The sequence below is a fragment of the Saccopteryx leptura genome, chromosome 2 (genome assembly GCF_036850995.1).
Source record: "Saccopteryx leptura isolate mSacLep1 chromosome 2, mSacLep1_pri_phased_curated, whole genome shotgun sequence".
In the NCBI taxonomy this organism is placed as follows: Eukaryota; Metazoa; Chordata; class Mammalia; order Chiroptera; family Emballonuridae; genus Saccopteryx; species Saccopteryx leptura.
Genome location: NC_089504.1, coordinates 3,896,580 through 3,914,694, shown reverse-complemented (window position 1 = coordinate 3,914,694; position 18,115 = coordinate 3,896,580). Strand labels below are relative to the sequence as shown.

The window sequence follows — 18,115 nt, the reverse complement described above, 5'->3', positions numbered from 1 at the left end:
AACATACAAAAGAGGAAAAATGAGATCTGTTATAAGCCAGAAGAGAAACGCATCTTAAAAGATCAAACTTGGCACGTGGCCATGTCCGCAGCCGTCCCTTGGTATCTGCGGGGCCCACCCTGGCGGCAGGACCCCGTGGTCACCAACACCCAAGTCCCTTATATGAAATGGCGTAGAACAATACGCACTGTTGACCCTCTGAAGACACAAACTCCCAGTCACGGAGTGAAAACACTGTGTTCTGCCCGCAGTTGGTAGAATCCATGGATGCAAAAACCAGAGATATGGAGGGCCACCTGCATAGTTATTGAAAAACACCCTCACAGAAGTGGCCCCGAGCAGTTCAAACCATGTAGCTCAAGGGCCATCTGTATCCTGATGACTAGCAACATTTTTTTTAAGCGAGGGAGACAGAGAGAGGGACAGATAGGGACAAACAGGCAGGAAAGGAGAGAGATGAGGAGCATCAATTCTTTGCTGTGGTTCCTTAGTTGTTCATCAATTGCTTTCTCATATGTGCCTTGACTAGGGGGCTACAGCAGACCAAGTGACCCCTTGCTCAAGCCAGCGACCTTTGGGCTCAAACCAGTGACCATGGGGTCATGTCTATGAGCCCATGCTCAAGCCAGTAACCCCATGCTTAAGCTGATGACATCAGGGTTTTGAACCTGGGTCCTCCGCATCCCAGTCCAACACTCTATCCACTGTTCCACCACCAGAGGTGGATTAAGGTTGATTGAGGCCCTGGGCACGAAAGAAAATATTGGGCCCCTTACATCAGAAAAAAAGCGTAAAATTGGGGTTTTGCGGGGCCCTTCAGAACTCGGGGCCCAGGGTGCGTGCCTGGTGCACCTGCCGTTAAATCCGCCTCTGTCCACCATCTGGTCAGGCAAGAACTCTCTCTCTTTTTTTTTTTTTTTTTTGTATTTTTCCAAAGCCAGAAACGGGGAGGCAATCAGACAGTCTCCCGCATACGCCCAACTGGGATCCACCTGGCACGCCCAGCAGGGGGCGATGTTCTGCCCATCAGTGCGTCGCTCTGTTGCAACCAGAGCCATTCTAGCGCCTGAGGCAGAGGCCACAGAGCCATCCTCAGCGCCCGGGCCAACCCTGCTCCAATGGAGCCTTGGCTGCAGGAGGGGAAGAGAGAGACAGAGAGGAAGGAGAGGGGGAGGGGTGGAGAAGCAGATGGGCGCCTCTCCTGTGTGCCCTGGCCGGGAATCAAACCCGGGACTCCTGCACGCCAGGCCGATGCTCTACCACTGAGCCAACCGGTCAGGGCCCAAGTACTCATTTTTAAAGGTAATCTCTTGGGCCTGACCTGTAGTGGCGCAGTGGGTAGAGCATCGACCTGGAACGCTGAGGTAGTTGATCTGAAACCCCGGGCTTGCCAGGTCAAGGCACCTACGAGAAGCAACTATGAGTTGATTCACTCCAGTGAGTTCAGCCATTGGCTGTTTCCCGGCGGAGGCCTCTCCCATGAAACCACAGAAAGAGCCACGGGGCCCGCCGGCCTTGGGAACAACAGTCGTGCTGCTGCCGTGGCATAAGAGCTGCACTAGGGAGACCTGGGACCCCTCCGTTCACCCACTCCTCCCCCTTCCACTCGTTAATCCATCGGGGCATTGACCCACCACCGCCTGCAGTACCTGGGCTTCCATACTGGAGAGCGCAGAGGCGTCTGGGCTGGGTTTGGGGGCTCCTCCACTGGAGAGCACCTGGGGGGGACGAACTGTCTCCCGCTTACTTAGCCAACAGCCCCCAGCCCTGGCTTACCCACTCTTCCCGCAAGTGGCCATTGGAGGGAGAAGGCCCTGGACGCCATCTGTGAAACGAGAGGGTTGGGCCGCGTGGCTCCTATGCAGGGGAACCATAAGATTTACGGTCTTATGCGGACATGGTGAGCGCAAACAGGCGCGCTGTGGATAAGTGTGCAGGAGAAGGAGGCATCGACCAGGGAGAGTGGCTGCCCTGCCTCTGAGGGTCTTTGGACATTACAACACCCGGCCTGATGCCCCTGCTCTGCCAGCTCCCTGCAATCACGAGAACAAGGGGAGACCCTGGGGGAGTCAGGTGACGCAGGGGAGGCCCGCGGTCTGGCTGACAAGTCACACAGCCGCTCGGGGGACCCCCAGGACGCCTGCAGGTCAGGCACTCTCAGAGGCTGCAGTGTCCCCGGTCCACAGACCCCAAACAGCGGCTCAGACCTGGTTCCTTGTTCCCAAACCGCGGATCCAGGCACAGCTCACAACCCAGGCAGCCAGCCCGGCTCCCGGCTCCGTCCCTCTCACCCTGGGTCCCCCGTGCCTCTCCGTCTGGGCCCTGGGGCAGAGAGAGCGCTGGCCATGGACAGAGTTGTGACTCAGTCCACATCTCAGCTCTAACCTCGGCGCCTCGTCATCCCAAATGACCCCACCCCACGTTTCGGGGTCCTCCTCCGTAAGGTGGGGACAGTGAGCCCACCCACGAGAAAACCACTGAGCCGACTGCTGAGCTCGCCGATGACGAACGGGACAACAGTGTGTCAGACGTGGGCCCCTCAGACCTCAGGTCCTTTCTCCTTCCCGGAACCACTGGAAGGGCGTTGTCACTCCCACAGGACGGAGAAGGCTGAGACCCAAAGGGGTGGCTTTGCAAAGCCGGCACCTCAGGCCCCTAAGAAGTGGACGACGGTTTGGTGGACGCCCTGGGCCACCCCTCACGAGGAGCAGCTGTCCCGCCGTCTCCTCCCCCCCGTGGGAGCTGCCTCACGTGGTCACTGCCCGTCCCCCTCTCTGCCACTTCCAGAGGCCAGACCTCATTCTGTTGCTCCAGGAAAAATCCAACCTCACCAACTGTCACAAAGGGGAACGTGAGGGGGTCTCGCGTGTCTTCAGAGGAAAACTCATTGGCACAGACGCTAGTGAATTTTGTGTCTTAATTAAAAAAAAAAGGCATGCCAAACCAATAAAATACACATTTATATTCCAACCGATACTTATTTATAATGAACACTATAAGTTGTTGGGTTATTTGTACTGAAAGTTGGGGTAGTTAACATGTCACAGATGACATCTAAAGGTCATCTATTTTCGTCTCAACCCTTTCAGGTCCCATCGACTGCCGGTACCGAGCCAGCGGGGGACCCGGGTCCCCACTCGTCAGTGGTGGGCGGCTGACTGACAGCGGCACAGAAGCTTGCCCGTGGGGAGCAGGGACAGCTGCCCCCTGCGAGGTGTCTGGCTCCCGGGGGCAGCCTCCACTCCCTGAGTCAGCGCTCGAGCCGCGGGGTGATGCGACAGGCGGTGCCGCCCAGTCCCCCCGCCTCCGTAGCACAGTGCTCGCTGGGCTCCTCTGCTGCTCAGACATCAGGCTCTGTCCTGCATCTCCAACATCTACTTTTCTCTCCCAACAGCAGTGAGAGGGACTATAAGACATATCATGTGACTCTGCGCCCAAGGACCAACTCGCTAACCCGTGGCCTGGACCGCAGCAGGGTCCAGCAACACCCACAAGTGAGGAACCCACGAGGGTGTGCTCACTGGGCGCCGCCCCACACCCAGCCAGGCCGTGGGTCCCCTGCCATGCCCTGACGCAGGCCAGCAGTGTCCTGAGTGGGCTCAGACCCCCCCCCCCCCCCGGTGCCCTGCAACCCTAACTGCGTCTGTACTAGAGAAACACACAGCCTCGGGCCTCCGCAGAGCTGTTGATCAATAAAACCGCTCCCCTCAGAGGCTGCCAGGGACATCTATAAACCCGTGAGTGTCAGAACAATGGCAGGAAATCCCGTGTTCCTCCTGCCCGTGGATGAAAGCCGGTGATGAACGCCGGCCCAGGGACGCCCAAGGACAAAGAGAGCGAGCAGCCAGCGCGTGGTGGCCGGAGCCGGTCCTGCACGGTCTTCCGCACACCCCCGCCCCACCTCCTCCGGAGACCCCGACTTCCAGTCTGCGCGGGCCAGAGTAAGTCTGCGACCGGGGAGGAGAAACGCCGGGAAGAAAGGCTCTAGGAACCTGGCAGGTAGACCTGAGAGCGGACGACAGCGTGCGACCCGGTCTCCTCCTCCGTCTGGAAGGATGGCAGCGTCTCTGTGACACTAAGTGAGATACAAGTGAACTTGAGAACACAGAGTGTAAGTTTGCATTTGATGTGCAATAAAGGAACCCACCCCTGTACTGTCAGCCGGGGGTCAGGGGTGTGACCCTGCGTCAGGTGTGGTCAGGCCTGCTGACTAGGAGTTTGGGGGGGAGGTCAAAGTCCAGTGGCACAAAGCCTTGCACTGGATGACGCACCCTTTCTTCCGCTAAGGAGGGGGATTGTGTCCCTTAGGAAAGGGACCCCAGCTGCTCCTCCCACTCCTCGTGCGTGAGGAAAGCTCCCTCCCCCTGCCCAAGCGGCCCTCAGGGCCAGGCCCACTGCGAAGCTCTCGGCTGGGCCATCTCTTCTCATCGAGAGAGCGAGCAGCCCTCAGGGGCCCTGCAGACCCTGGAGCCCGTGTGGCCTGAGTTACCGGGTGCTGCGAGGTCCAAGCCCCTCTCCCCACGGGTCCCTCTGCCTGCCCCCTAACTCTGTCACCAGCCCAGAAATTCGGGGGACAGCTCAAACCAGTGAAGGTGGACACAAGCCATCTGCCGCCCCCATGAATCACATTCCTGCTGCATGGGGGCTTCTGCCTTTGCGTGGTAATAAGACTCCCACCGTCTGACAAGCCTTCATAACTGGGCCCATGCCTTTGCTCCTCCCCACAGCTGGGGAAGAGGGTGTCCACCATCGAAACGCTTCTCCTCTTCCTCTTTGCCAGATAGCTGCCTGCCCAACACACGCCCTGGGCCAACAGCAGGCCAGGGCAGGACCTCACTGCCCCGGTGGGGCAGAACGGGGACTTATCTGAGGGCATGCAGTCAGTCGTTTCGTTAGTATGTCCCAAGCTTGGAGTCTGTGCCAGGTACCGTGTGAGTTCCTGGGGGGTTCTGCAGAATGGGACAGATGGGGTCACCACCCTCCCAGAACTCACATTCCTAAGGACAGCTATGGAAGTTCAAGTGCAGAGCAGAAGTGGGGAGGCGTGACCCCAGGTGACAGGAAGCCCCGCCTCACCTAGTGCCGAGCCAGGTCAGGCAGGGAGCTGCCTTAAGAAGTGACTCTTACCACCTTGGCCAGTTAGCTCAGTGGTAGAGCATTGGCCGGCTTGTGGAAGTCCCAGGTTCGATTCCCAGCCAGGACACAAAGGAGAAGCCCATCTGTTTCTCTACCCTCCCCCCTCTCCTTTCTCTCTATCTCTCTCTTCCCCTCCTGCAGCCAAGGCTCCATTGGAGCAAAGTTGGCCCGGGCGCTGGGGATGGCTCCATGGCCTTTGCCCCAGGGGCTAGAGTGGCTCTGGTCGCGACAGAGCAATGTCCCAGATGGGCAGAGCATCGCCCCCTGGTGGGCATGCCGGGTGGATCCCGGTCAGGCGCATGCGGGAGTCTGTCTGACTGCCTCCCCATTTCCAACTTCATTCCAAAATACAAAAAAAAAAAAAGTGACTCTAACCTAGACCGAGGATCGGGCAGCAGCTGCCCAGGTACAGGCGGGGTTCCTCAGGCAGTGCCGAGAGCAGGCCCCTCTGCCTTCCACTAACTATCTCAGTCTTAGCGACTTAACACAACACGCTTGAGGACGGAGTCTGGGCAGCTGCACCGCGCTCTGCTCTCGGCTCAGGGTCTCACCGGCAGCCATCCCGGTCGGCGGCTGGGCTGTGCTCCCCTCTGCAGGCCAGACTGAGCTGGCGCGTGACTGCGGCTCCACTCTCCCCCGCGGGGGCCCCGCCCGTGCGGCCTTCTCCAGCGTGGTGCTCCTTCCTCAGGCCCCGAGGAGACAGGCGCTCTCTGCTCTGCGGGGGCGGACACTTGCATCCTGTGCTGTCATCAGGAGAGTGGCATCTCATCACCTTTGCCCTCTTCTGTTGGTCCGGCCCCCATTCAAGGGGTGGGGAGGTCCACCAGGCGTGGACCCCAGGAGCAGGGGAACCACGGGCACCCCCCTCCCGAGGTCTGTCCACCACACAGCACAGAAGCCCCGAGTGGAGCCGGGGCCAGCGGAGCGGCAGGAGGCCCAGAGGCAGCCAGGGCAGAGGCAGGAGGAGAGGCGGAGGCTGCGGGCAGAACACCCCTCCACACCGCCGGGACTTCACCGTGCCGGGAGGGAAGGGAAGCGGTGGGCGCTCCCTACACAGAACACCCCTCCACACCGCCGGGACTTCACCGTGCCAGGAGGGAAGGGAAGCGGTGGGCGCTCCCTACACTGGAGGGGGGACAAGGACAGGCTGTAGAGACAGAGGCTTCCCTGTGCATAGAGTGGTTTCAGCAGGATGTGTTAACACCAGTTAACTGTGCTGGGCGGAGGCTCTGGGACCAGGCAGCTGGGGGACAAGTACAGGGGGACTTGGGCACCTTCCAGATGAGCCATGGGAATGGACTGCAGCCAAGAAATAAGTTTGTTCATTTTTAAAAGGGGTCCCTCCAGCAACGATATGAAGAGGACGGGGAGAGGCGGAGCCTGGCGGGTGCCGGGTGCCCAGGGCAGGGTAGGACGCCCAGCAGCGCAGACACACAGGGAGGCTCACGGCCCCTCTGGTGCTGCGCCTTTCCCTCCGCATCCCTGGACTCGCCGCCTTATTTCTCAGCTTCCCTTTGCCCTAGAGATGGGCTTCCGAAGAACTGGACACTCCTGGACTTCAAGCACAGCACATGGCTGTCCCTCAGAAAGGCCAGTGGGTCCCCAACAGGTAGAGCCCTCCTCCCTTTGACAGGGCCGATACAAAGCGCTCATTTCTCGTTCTCTAATGCGTTTGACGGTCACTTCAAAGAGATTCTTCAAAGAGACTGCACTGCACTGAAGGGGGGGGAACACCGACAGAACTACGGAGTCCTGATGGGCTGTGAATGCGATGAATGCATTATCTTCCCCTGAACACTATCCCTGCATCTCTTCTGTGCTCCAGATTACCGATTCCAGTCCCTGTGTAGCTAAATAACAATAATTACCATATAAATGAATATGCATATGTGTCATTTTTCTCCCTAAAAGCAAGAAAGCCTGTTTATTTTGGATGAGGGTCTGTCTTGTGTTTGAGCAACCACCGCACATAATGAGGCTCTTCCCCTCTCCTCTGTGGTCCTGTCTCCACCAGGGAGAGATGAAACGGGGCCGGGTGCCCCTTACCGTGCGGGAGAGAACTGAACACAGATGAAAGGAGACTCCTCCGTGCTCGGCAGGGAACGGTTTGGACAGGGTCGACCAGAACCAGGACTGTGAGGCCGCAGGAAGGGACGCGCCCGCCGGAGGACACGGTGAGCGCCGGCAAGCAGAGAGCAGAGTGGCCAAAGCGTGACCCCGTGCGGGCATCTCGGTCCTGGGGCCGAGCGTGGGGCCGTGGGCAGGACCCCGCAGCCCTCACACCGGGTGACATCCTCCCGCCTGCACTGGGCTGTCGTGAAGGTTAAATGAGATCGTGGACGCGGCACGCAGCCCCGAGCGCCCAGCGTGGTCACCGTCCACGGGACGCGGTCGCAGCCTCTCTACACAGCGCACCTGCAACGTGCCCAGAGAGCCGGACTGCGTGTCCCACTCGCCGGTCATCAGCTTGGTAGCACCATGGCCAGCACAGCAACAGTCATGGTGATTAGTATCAGTATCAATATTAGTATAAATGGTAAAAATTCCACCAATAGTATTAATTATGAGGCACAACGCAGTCATGGAGTATAACAGCAATAATCATTTATAATTAACAATACCAATAAGAAATGTTATGACCATTTGATGTTGGTGGCAGCTGTGGCAAGGACCCGGGTCCCCTCACATGGGGTCTATGTCTCAGGGCCCTATGCAGAGAGGCTGTGCGGACCCAGCTCTTAGACGAGCTCAGAAGGGGTTTATAGGAGTTCAACACGTGTTCGAGAGACTGTGTAGGTCGCGAAGGGCGAGTCCGGGGCACCCAGCAGCTCACAGTGAAGTTTGAGATCAGAGGAAAACACACTGCTCAGATCAGATTCTGAGACCCAGACAACAGCTGCTCTCCTCTCTTAAATCTGACACGCACACGGCTGAGGACCACGCAGCGCCAGCCTCTGAGAACTACTTTTTGCTCACATGTGCACTGGAGAGATGCCCAGGTACCTGTCCAGAGTTGAGACACTCAATCCACTAAGCAAGCGAGGGTGCGTGTGCATGTGTGTGTGTACATGTTCACATATGTGTATGTTTTTTTAAAAGCACACAAGTTCTGGGCCCTGGCCGGCTGGCTCAGTGGTAAAGCGTTGGCCTGGTGTGTGGAAGTCATGGGTTCATTCCCGGCCAGGGCACATAGGAGAGGTGCCCTTCTACTTCTCCACCCTTCCTCCTCTCCTTTCTCTCTATCTCTTTCTTCCCCTTCTGCAGCCAAGGCTCCACTGGAGCAAAGTTGGCCCGAGTGCTGAGGATGGCTCCATGGCCTCTGCCTCAGACGCTAGAATGGCTCTGGTTGCAACAGAGTAACGGCCCAGATGGGCAGAGCATCGCCCCCTGGTGGGCATGTTGGGTGGATCCAGGTCGGGCGCATGCGAGAGTCTGTCTCTCTGCCTCCCCACTTCTCACTTCGGAAAAAAAAATTAAATTAAATTAAATAAATAAATAAAAAGCACACAAGTTCTGGTGCTGGGCAGGACAGAACGCACACCTCACACCATCCCTCCCTCTGAACGCTGCTGTAACAGCGGGTGGAGCACATGGTTCAGCTACTGAGGACTCAGAACTAAGTCTGCAGTAGCAAGTGAGTCAGGGAAGAAGAGCAGAATTCAGAAGAGCACCAACCGGCGTTCCCCAGCCTGGCCTCAGGCAGCCTGAAACCTGAGAGGGGCAACAGGCAGGGGCAGAGAAGGGCCAGGTGAGCCTGCGCCTCCTGGCTCGGGCAGCGGCAGAGGAGCGTGCAGGTCCTGACACTGCACGGGCGTCGGGGACCCTTCCTCTCCAGGCTGGAGAGGATGAAACAGCCCTGGTGACCTCTGCACGCCGACCCGGCCTCAGGCGTTAAAATAGCTCAGTTGCCAAGCAACAGAGCAGCAGCCCCAGATGGGCAGAGCAATCCACGGCAAGGGGCTTGCCAGGTGGATACCAGTCCAGGCACAGGCGGAGCCTGTCTGTCTGCCTCTCCACCTCTCAATAAAAAAAGAAAAAAATACATTCGATAACTGAAAGCAAAAATTATAGCAGTGCGAGCTGGGTTTCCGGTGTATACAGATGGAACACCTAAAACAAGGACAGCATGCAGAGAGAAGAGAAAAGGGACCACGCTGCACATTCTGTTTGAAATTATTCTAAACAGACTGTGAGAGAGCAAGTAATTGTTAGATCATCCACTAAAAAAAACTATACAGGCCCTGGCCAGTTGGTTCAGTGGTAGAGCGTCGGCCTGGCGTGCAGGAGTCCCAGGTTCGATTCCTGGCCAGGGCACACAGGAGAGGCGTCCATCTGCTTCTCCACCCCTCCCCCTCTCCTTCCTCTCTGTCTCTCTCTTCCCCTCCCACAGCCAAGGCTCCATTGGAGCAAAGTTGGCCCGGGCACTGAGGATGGCTCCATGGCCTCTGCCTCAGGTGCTAGAATGGCTCTGGTTGCAACAGAGCAACGTCCCAGATGGGCAGAGCATCGCCCCCTGGCTGGCGTGCTGGGTGGATCCCAGTCGGGCGCATGCAGGAGTCTATCTGATTGCTTCCCATTTCCAACTTCAGAAAAATACATAAAAAAAAAAAAAGAAAGAAAGAAAATAAAAATAAAAAAACTATACAAAGAGATATAGTAAGAAAAAAAATACAAGTGGTAAATTAAAATGGATAACTAGCCCTGGCCGGTTGGCTCAGTGGTACAGCGTTGGCCTGGCGTGCAGGAGTCCTGGGTTCGATTCCCGGCCAGGGCACACAGGAGAAGCGCCATCTGCTTCTCCACCCCTTCCCCTCTCCTTCCTCTCTGTCTCTCTCTTCCCCTCCCACAGCCGAGGCTCCATTGGAGCAAAGATGGCCCGGGCGCTGGGGATGGCTCCTTGGCCTCTGCCCCAGGCACTAGAGTGGCTCTGGTTGTGACAGCGACGCCCCAGAGGGGCAGAGCATCGCCCCCTGTTGGGCAGAGTGTTGCCCCCTGGTGGGCGTGCCGAGTGGATCCCGGTCGGGTGCATGCGGGAGTCTGTCTGTCTCTCCTCATTTCCAGCTTCAGAGAAATACAAAAAAAATTTTTTTAAAATAGAAAAAAAAGTGGATAACTAAAAAAAGTTCAAAAAATTTAACTTTTCTACTTAGAATCAGAAAATGTGCTCTGTGAAAGCCACTGGTGTTAGAACAGTGAGACCAGCTGGAGACTGGGAGGAGATACTGGAAATCACACAGCCGGACCTCCGTTGTCTCATCTGTAAACCGGGGAAGTAACGTGCGGGCGGAGAGGGTTCCTGTGAGGCTCCGAGGAGCCCGTGTGTGTGACGCCCCCACCAGGCGCCCGCTGGTGCACAGCAGACGCTCACTGTGCCTCCACGTCCCCCACCCCCTCTCTGCCCCTCATTTCGGGTTCCAGTCAACACTTCCAATGTGTGTGGGGGAGTTTCCCACACCACCACCAAGCAGTTCTAGACACCAGCTGGAGTCTGTCCTACGATTCAGTTCAATTCTGACGCTACCTACCCAGAGATAGCCCTAGATTCCAGAGATTGAGAGCTCAAGCCCACTTCAGACAGAAAGCGGCCAACCCAGAGGTCACCCGTTCTTCCGACCCGCTGCCATTAACCGGAGTCCCCAGGACGCCCTCCTTGGGCTCCCTCAACCTGCTAGACTGGCTCAGAACTGAGAGAAATGCTTCACTGACTAGCTCACGGGTTTGCTACAGAACGGCCCAGCTCAGGAGCGGCAGGGAAGTGACGCCGGGCGGGGCACACGGGGAGGGCGTGGCATGCCAGGTGCTGAGTGCCACCCTCCCTGCACCTCCCCGTTCACCAGCCTGGAAGCTCTCCGATCCCAGTCCTACTGGGTTCTTATGGAGGTCTCCTAACAAAAAGTACAATTCATTAAGTCGCTGACTGGCCGGTAGCAATTGATTCAACTTCAAAGAGGGCACAGGAGGGCGTCAGAGGATGGAAGGCGAGTTTGGGGTGCCCTCAATTCTCCCTCTGCCCCCCAGGTCCAGCTCCCCACAGGGCATCTCAGATGCTTCATCAGCACTGGTTGGCTGCCCTATCCACCCTCTACCCCCACTTCCACAACTGTCCCCACGTTAAAGGCTCCCCGTGACCCCATGCACCGGCCGGCTCTTTCCTACGGGCGCCCAGATCAACGGCCCAGAGTCCACCTGGTCATTTCCCCCCGTGCAGGGTGAGACCCCCACCCGCAGACTGGCCTTGACTGAGTCCCCCCTGCAGGCCCCCGGTCACCCCTGCTCTAGGACAGGAACACAGGCCTCTCATCCTCCCCCCGCTGGAGAGGGAGCCCCACCGCCCCGGGAGGGGGCCCCGGGCTGGCTCCAGCCGGCTCTTACCCGCTTGACGCAGTCGCCTTCACTCAAGCGCGCCTGGACCAGTCTGGTGAGCAGCATGCTGGGCAGGGACTGCAGGGAAGAGCACACAGGACAGGAGTCGGGGGCTGGACGTGGGTGCTGAGCTCAGGGCGGGACGTGGGTGCTGAGCTCAGGGCTGGACGTGGGTGCTGAGCTCAGGGCGGGACGTGGGTGCTGAGCTCAGCAGGACACAGTGGGCAGGCCCGCAGGCTCAGCTGAGATCCGAAGACCCAGACTTGTCGACACCGTTGCTCCAGGTCCCTGAGCCGTGCCCCGCGGCCTCTGCACGGCCAGGCCGCCTTGCGACCCTGCCCTGGCCCTGGCTCCACTGGCCCCTCCCTTCCCCGAGCTCCGTTCCCACCGGCCACCTCTTTGATGCCCCCCCCCACACACACCGCATGTCCACAGGGACTGCCTCCGTGCCCTTGCTCACCTGCGCCCCCACTCAGGTGTGCTCCCACACCCACACCCCTCCCCACCTTCCTCACATAAAGCAAAGCCCCGGCCCATCCCCAGCATCAGGGCTCCGCCCCCCAGTCCCGGGCCCGAGCTGGCTCCAATCCTGGTCAAGCTCCCCTCACGGCTACAGAGCGGCTGCTGCCGCTCCAGCCAGCGTGGTGACCTGGGGCAGGTCTTGACCTCTCCGGGCCTCACTCAGGAGCTGGCTGGCCGCAGGGAGTTTACGACACTGTCGTTTCTGCTTTTATCTTCTGCCCCCGCATCCACACGCCCCTCTTCCTCTAACACAGACCCCCAAGTTCCTGTAAGGAGCCTCCCTCTTCAGCCGCTATGGTTTCAGTGGAGTCAAGCGGACACGCCGATCCAGAGGAGGGCCCTGATTGGTCCAAGTTGATCAGGATCTCCCACCCCTAGCCACTGTGATTGGTCCAGGGGTTGCCCGTGACTCAATCCCGCCGGTGAGAGCCAGACCCAGGACCTGGCTGTCACATCAGGGCAGGAACCCTTGCTTTCCCCCTTTCCACTGGATCCAAAGCCGAAAGAACGTAAGAGCTGGAGCTACAGCAGCCGCTCTGCAGACCTGAGGGGGATGAAGGGAATGGAGCCAGAACAAAGGGGGAGAGAGGAACTGAGTCTCTGACCCCAGGATGGCCTTCCCAGAGACATGGGGTGGAAAGAGGAAGGCAGAGCAGACAGGGAGAGGCTGAGGAAGGGGGCGCTTCTGTTGGGAACCAGACTTGTCATGGGTCCACTTGAAAGTTAGGGGGGCTACAATGACTGCTACAAAGTGGGCAGCAAAAGTCAGGAGCAAGAGTTAGCAGGAGAGACAACGAATGAGTGATGAATGAGTGAGGGAATGAGTGAGTGACGTGTAGGGGACAGAGGCCCGAGACAGACACAGATGGGAGTCTAGCCAGCATTTGGTCCCAAATTTCATTACGTCATCAGACACCTCTGTACCCCCCAGCTCACCAGTTCCTTGCATAAGCCAGTCATTCTCAACTTGGACATGCACCCCGGAAGAGCTTGTTAAAGCACCGACCTCTGGGCCCCGCCCCTCAGGGCCCCTGCCACAGCTGCTCTGGAGTGAGGCTGAAAATCTGCATCTCGAACAAGCTTCCAGGTGATGCTGCTCATCTGGGAACCACCCCTGGTGTCTTAAGCCAAGCCAACCACTGGAGAGCCCGGCCCCACACGGGAGAAGTTGCCGGAAAGGAAGGGTGTGTGTCTGCCGGTGCCCATACCCTCCCAGCTATCCCAAGGAATTTTCCCAGGCTGGCAAGGGAGGGGGGTGGGCAGGGAGCAGGCCTGCCCCTCCCCTCCTCACCACCCCCTCCTATCCTTACCTGACCCCTCCTGTTCCCTCCTGACCCAGACAGAGCCAGTTTACATCCTGAGGTCAGTATCCTGAGATCCGTCTCCCTTCCCTGACAACACCCACCCAGGAGACAGCATTCAAACAGGTGCTGGGACGGGGGGACGCGGGGACGTGGAGGGGGATCAGGTGGAGGGTGTGCAGAGAGTCAAACGTGGGCTGTGATGCGACAGGTTCGGGCGGGGCGCGGCAGGGGACAGGCTGGTGACTTTGAGCTGGGCCACCCTGGGTGCCCCCCGCGCAGGGCTGTCCCGACGCCAGCTTTGATGTGTCAGGCAGCAGCAGCCAGGGCTCCCAGGGGGCCGCTGCACAGAGCCCTGCCAAACCGTCTTCCCGGGAACCGGGCTCCCCCACTCCAGAGCTGTCACGCTCCCCACCCCAGCCCCACAGAGGACCAGGGACACATGATGGAGCCCACTGAAGCCCTTGTTGGTCACAGAGACGGCCCAGCCCAGGTGAAGCCCCTGGCCCCTCACCTTGCCACCCGTGTCAAAGTGACACCCACCCTGCCTCCTTGCTGTCGAGAGCAGCATCGGCTCCGTGGGTTCCAATTAGGAGCGGAACCGCAGGCGCTAACCTGGAGGGCCAGTCCCCTGGAGACTGAGCGGGTCTGCTGCAGGTCCCAGGCAGCCGGCAGAGGAGGCTCACCGTCTGGCTCTGTGCCCGGAGGCCCCTCACCAGGATGACGCAGCCAGAGCGGTCCCGTCGCCAGGCCCCCCTCTCAGGGCCCCTGATGTCTCGTGTCACCTCTGGGTGACGCCTGCTCGGGAGTCCTCGGCACTTTGATCTCCAGCACGCACCTCCCTCCAGAGCGGGGGGGGGGGGGGGAGAGGAGCGAGTCTGGTCTGTCAGACTCCCACCCTCCCCCCCCACCAAAGGGCTCCTGAGCTCACTGAGAACTGGCCAGAGAATCCTCTCCAGGTGAGTGTCGTTTCAAAGCTTCTGCTGCTTCTCAGGGCAGCCGGAGCAGGGGCCGGGGCCCACAGAGCAGGGCCTCCCCCAGCTCTGAGAGGGGGGCCCACAGAGCAGGGCCTCCCCCAGCTCTGAGAGGGGGTCCCAGGCCGTGTGGGGAGGGGGGGTGGGGGTGGAACAGGGCCGAGGCTTTGAAGGAAGAGCAGTTTGACCCTGACTGGACACTGGAGAAAGATCAGAAGGTTTTCTAAGTGTGACACTGTCTGTTTAATGAAAAAGAGCTCTTACGTCTTGGAGTGTGGAAATAAATGAAGACCACCCCCGTGAGAAAAACAGAGGCTCCGGGTCAGGGCTGGCGCTGGCGGAGGAGGCGGCCACCGGCCACCATCACCTGGTTTGGCAGAGACTCAGAGGCAGGCCGAGGAGCGGGGGGCTTCCAGGGGGAAAGGGGAGGCTTGGGGCATCCTCATGAGGCCGCACCTTCCCCGGCCACCCAGGAGCGGGCGTCCCACGTGCTTGGTTACGGGAGCTTCCACTGGTTGGTCATAAGGCAGAAGTAGGGACAAAGATTGGCATGCCAGCAGCTAAGTCCTGGTGTTTGGGACCAACTGTTACAGGAGTCATGGCGGGGCTTCCTGGATCAAACCAGAGACAGAGGTCTGAGCTCCCCAAGTCCGGGTGACGGCCCGCTGCCTCCTGGGCGGGTTCTGTGGACAGCAGGTTGGGTTCCGTGACAGGTCACTGCCGGTTGTGGGTCAGGGACCTATTTTTATATATGCAGCCTGGTCGTTTTCTGTCTGCACTCGGTCTCTCCACGGAGGGGGACTAAACCGTCCCTGGACACGATGAGACGTGGGTGGGTCGGCTCTGAAATAACCCGGAGCAGGCGCTGGGCCGTCAGGAAACAGGCAGCCGTGAGCTGGTCCACACGAGTTCTCACACGCATCTCACTGCTTCTGGGCACCTTCGTGGTACTTCATAACGAGCAGTTAAAAACAAACAACACCTGTGTCCAGTCCCTGGTCCGGCGAAGCCCCGGCGCCCACAGGCACAGCCCTGCCACATGGGCTTGGTGGCACTCGGCCTGACTGGGCTCTCGGCTGTGCGATGGCCCTGGAGCCCCGAGGCCTTGCAGCCGTGCGCTCTTCCCAGCCTGGAGCCAGGGCCCGGGACTCAGCAGCGGCTGCAAGAACACTTCCAGGGCAAACTGCGTGCCGGAGAAGCTGTGGGCTGCACGAAGTCTCCAGGCCCCGTATCCCGGGTAGCGCTTGGCTCTGTGGCACCTTGGACCCCCGTGGCTGGAAGCGCCCTGGCTCTCCCACGGCACACGCTGGGTGACTAGGACGTACGGCAGAAACCATCTGGAAATGCCTACAGTGGAGATGTCTTGGCCAACAGAATTATGCGTAAGAGGGCAGAGCCCTGATTAACAGGAGAAAATCTGGTTTCTGAAGTATCATTGTCACTTGTAAGAAAGGACTGTAAAGGTTCTAAATCAGCAGATGATCTTCAGACGACACTTAACGAGAGGCCTGGCCTGGCGGGAGCCACCTGTGACAGCGCCACACGCGGCCGTGGACGCGCACTCTCCCCATCCCGCTCCTCCTCCTCCTCGCACCTGCTCCTCCCGATGGGTCCCCACTCCCTACCTTTCATCCTCCCTCCACCGGGGCTGCCAACCAAAGAACCCCAGCAAGACATCCTTGAAAGCACTGTGATGCGGTCTGAAATATGCCATAATTAGCGTAATGAAACCCGGGAGGAATTTCCTTAAACTCCCTCTTCTCCGTTGAATTTTATAAACCTAATAAAAAGCATCTTTATCCTGGAAATAACTCTGGCACCCCCGCCAAAGATGAAAAAGTTTATCTTCTGCAGAAAATGAGATAACCACTTTCTTTCTAAGACCTTAGTCCTACGCCTCAAAGCTGGTGTCCCCTCACACGATAAGCACACCTTCTGGCTCCTGCAGGTCCATGGGGACAGGAAAGGCAGGGGGAGGGCAGTCAGGGCATCGCTGCCCCCGCCCAGAGGGCCAGGCCGGCCAGGGGGGGGGCAGGATGTGCTCTGGATTAAATCGTTCAGAGCTGGCCCTCTCTGGGGTGGCTGACCTTGCTGAATGAGGCCCCCTCTGTTCCATCATGTTATGGAACTCATGGTGGGAGTCTGCCGAGGTCACACCCCGCGACTCCAATACCGTCGCCCCACCAGGGCCCTGTCAGCCGTGTCCACGCTCTGCGGCCTCCCGAGCCCTCGGTGCACACCCCTCTCCAGAGCTGACCAGGCCCTGGGGACACCTGGCCAGCTGGCCCATGCAGATCCTGTCCTGAGAAACGGGCCTTGGCAGACTCGGTGGGTGGATGGAGCCTGGGAACAGGGTGGTGGTCACGAGTGGCCAAGAGCAGCTGGAAGAGTGGGAACAGAAGGAGAAGCAGTTCCAAGAGGCAGGGGAGGCCTGGCGGCAGCCCGGCTCCTAACCACAGAGCCCAGGAGGGGTGCTCCCTGTTCTGGTCCCGGGTGTCAGTGCGTGTGTCTCCCTTCAGACCCCTGCACACTGGTCAGGAGAGCTACCCTCCAGCCGTCATTCACTGGCGGCCATGAGGCCGGGAAACTCACTGCCAACTTCCTGGAGGAAGTGACCACGTGGCCATGGGGTAAAGATCTTTCTCAGTGAACGCAGATGAAGACAGGACACAGTGACCTCCGAGCACAGCCTCCACCCTCCGCAGAGGTGGGGGCAGCCCTGGGCACCTGTGTCATGCCTGCTTGGGACACTCACAGGCCTGAATCCCACCCAGCCGGACGATTCCTTAACCTTCACAGGATCTGTAGGCTGGTAACACCACACCTTACACACCTGTGCTCAGCAACACGAGGACCCTGCTGTTCTCAGCTGTCTTCCCTCACAAACAAGGGACAGCTGGGGTCTCAGTGAAGGCCACCCAAAGGGAGCATACCCCTCCTGCTGAAGTGTGGATGTTTGTCTTCTGACCCCTCAGATCATATGTTGAAATCTTGACTCTCAAAGTGACGGTACTGGGAGGTGATGAGATCGCGAGGGTGGCGCCCTCGTGAATGGGGTTAGTGCCCTCCTGAAAGGAGCCCCAGAGAGCCTCCTTAACCTCTCTGCCACGTGAGGACAAGGAGAGACGCTGTCACCAGACGCTGGACCGCTGGTGCCGTGATCTTGACTTCAGCCTCCAGAAAGACCTGCTGTTTCCAAGCCACCCCGTCGGTGGTGCTTTCAGACTAACACACCTGCTCACGGTCCAAAGGGGTCTTTAAAAAATATTTCAAAGTCTCTATTTGTATCAAAGAGGAACAATATGATCAAGCCCTACATTTCCCTTGTTAAGAATGCCTTTCAGGCATAGGGCTGGTGGGATTTTAGAAGCAGAACTCCCACCCTGTGGGATGTGTCAGTGGGACACGTGGGCTGGGACTGCCTGATCCAGGAGGGCGGCTCCAGCGGCGGAAGGAGGCGCCCTGACAGGGCTCACCCGGAGTCTTCACACTCTGGGGACACCTGGGCCCCGCCCCTGAACCCTGCCAGCTCGGCCCTCCTGTCCCAGCGCCAGCCAGCGGGCAGGTCATCTGTGGGACGGAGCCCCCACCCCACCTGCACCCATGGATTCCACTCGGGTGCTCCACCGGTACCAGACAGGCTCCTCACTCCACTCAGGATCCCTTCCTGGCACTAACCCCGCACCTCCAGCCCACCAGCGTGGGTGCCTGCGCGGGCCCTCTCCCCCTCCTCCGTCCGCCCACGCGGCCCCTCTCCCCTTCCTCCGTCCGCCCACGCGGCCCCTCTCCCCCTCCTCCGTCCGCCCACACGGGCCCTCT

General features: G+C 59.2%; 1 protein-coding gene across 4 annotated transcripts in view; it reads right to left on the bottom strand.

Annotated features, from left to right (window-relative positions):
- The window catches only part of AK8 (adenylate kinase 8), a 120,949-nt gene that overhangs the window by 90,729 nt on the left and 12,105 nt on the right, over nucleotides 1–18,115 (bottom strand). For 2 of the 4 annotated variants that reach the window (XM_066366816.1, XM_066366817.1), the window contains one exon: nucleotides 11,509–11,577. In XM_066366816.1, the coding sequence (XP_066222913.1) occupies nucleotides 11,509–11,577 (69 nt within the window). Of the gene's footprint in view, nucleotides 1–11,508; nucleotides 11,578–12,148; nucleotides 12,310–18,115 lie in introns of those variants that run through there. The other 2 variants (XM_066366818.1, XM_066366820.1) reach the window with 2 other exon arrangements.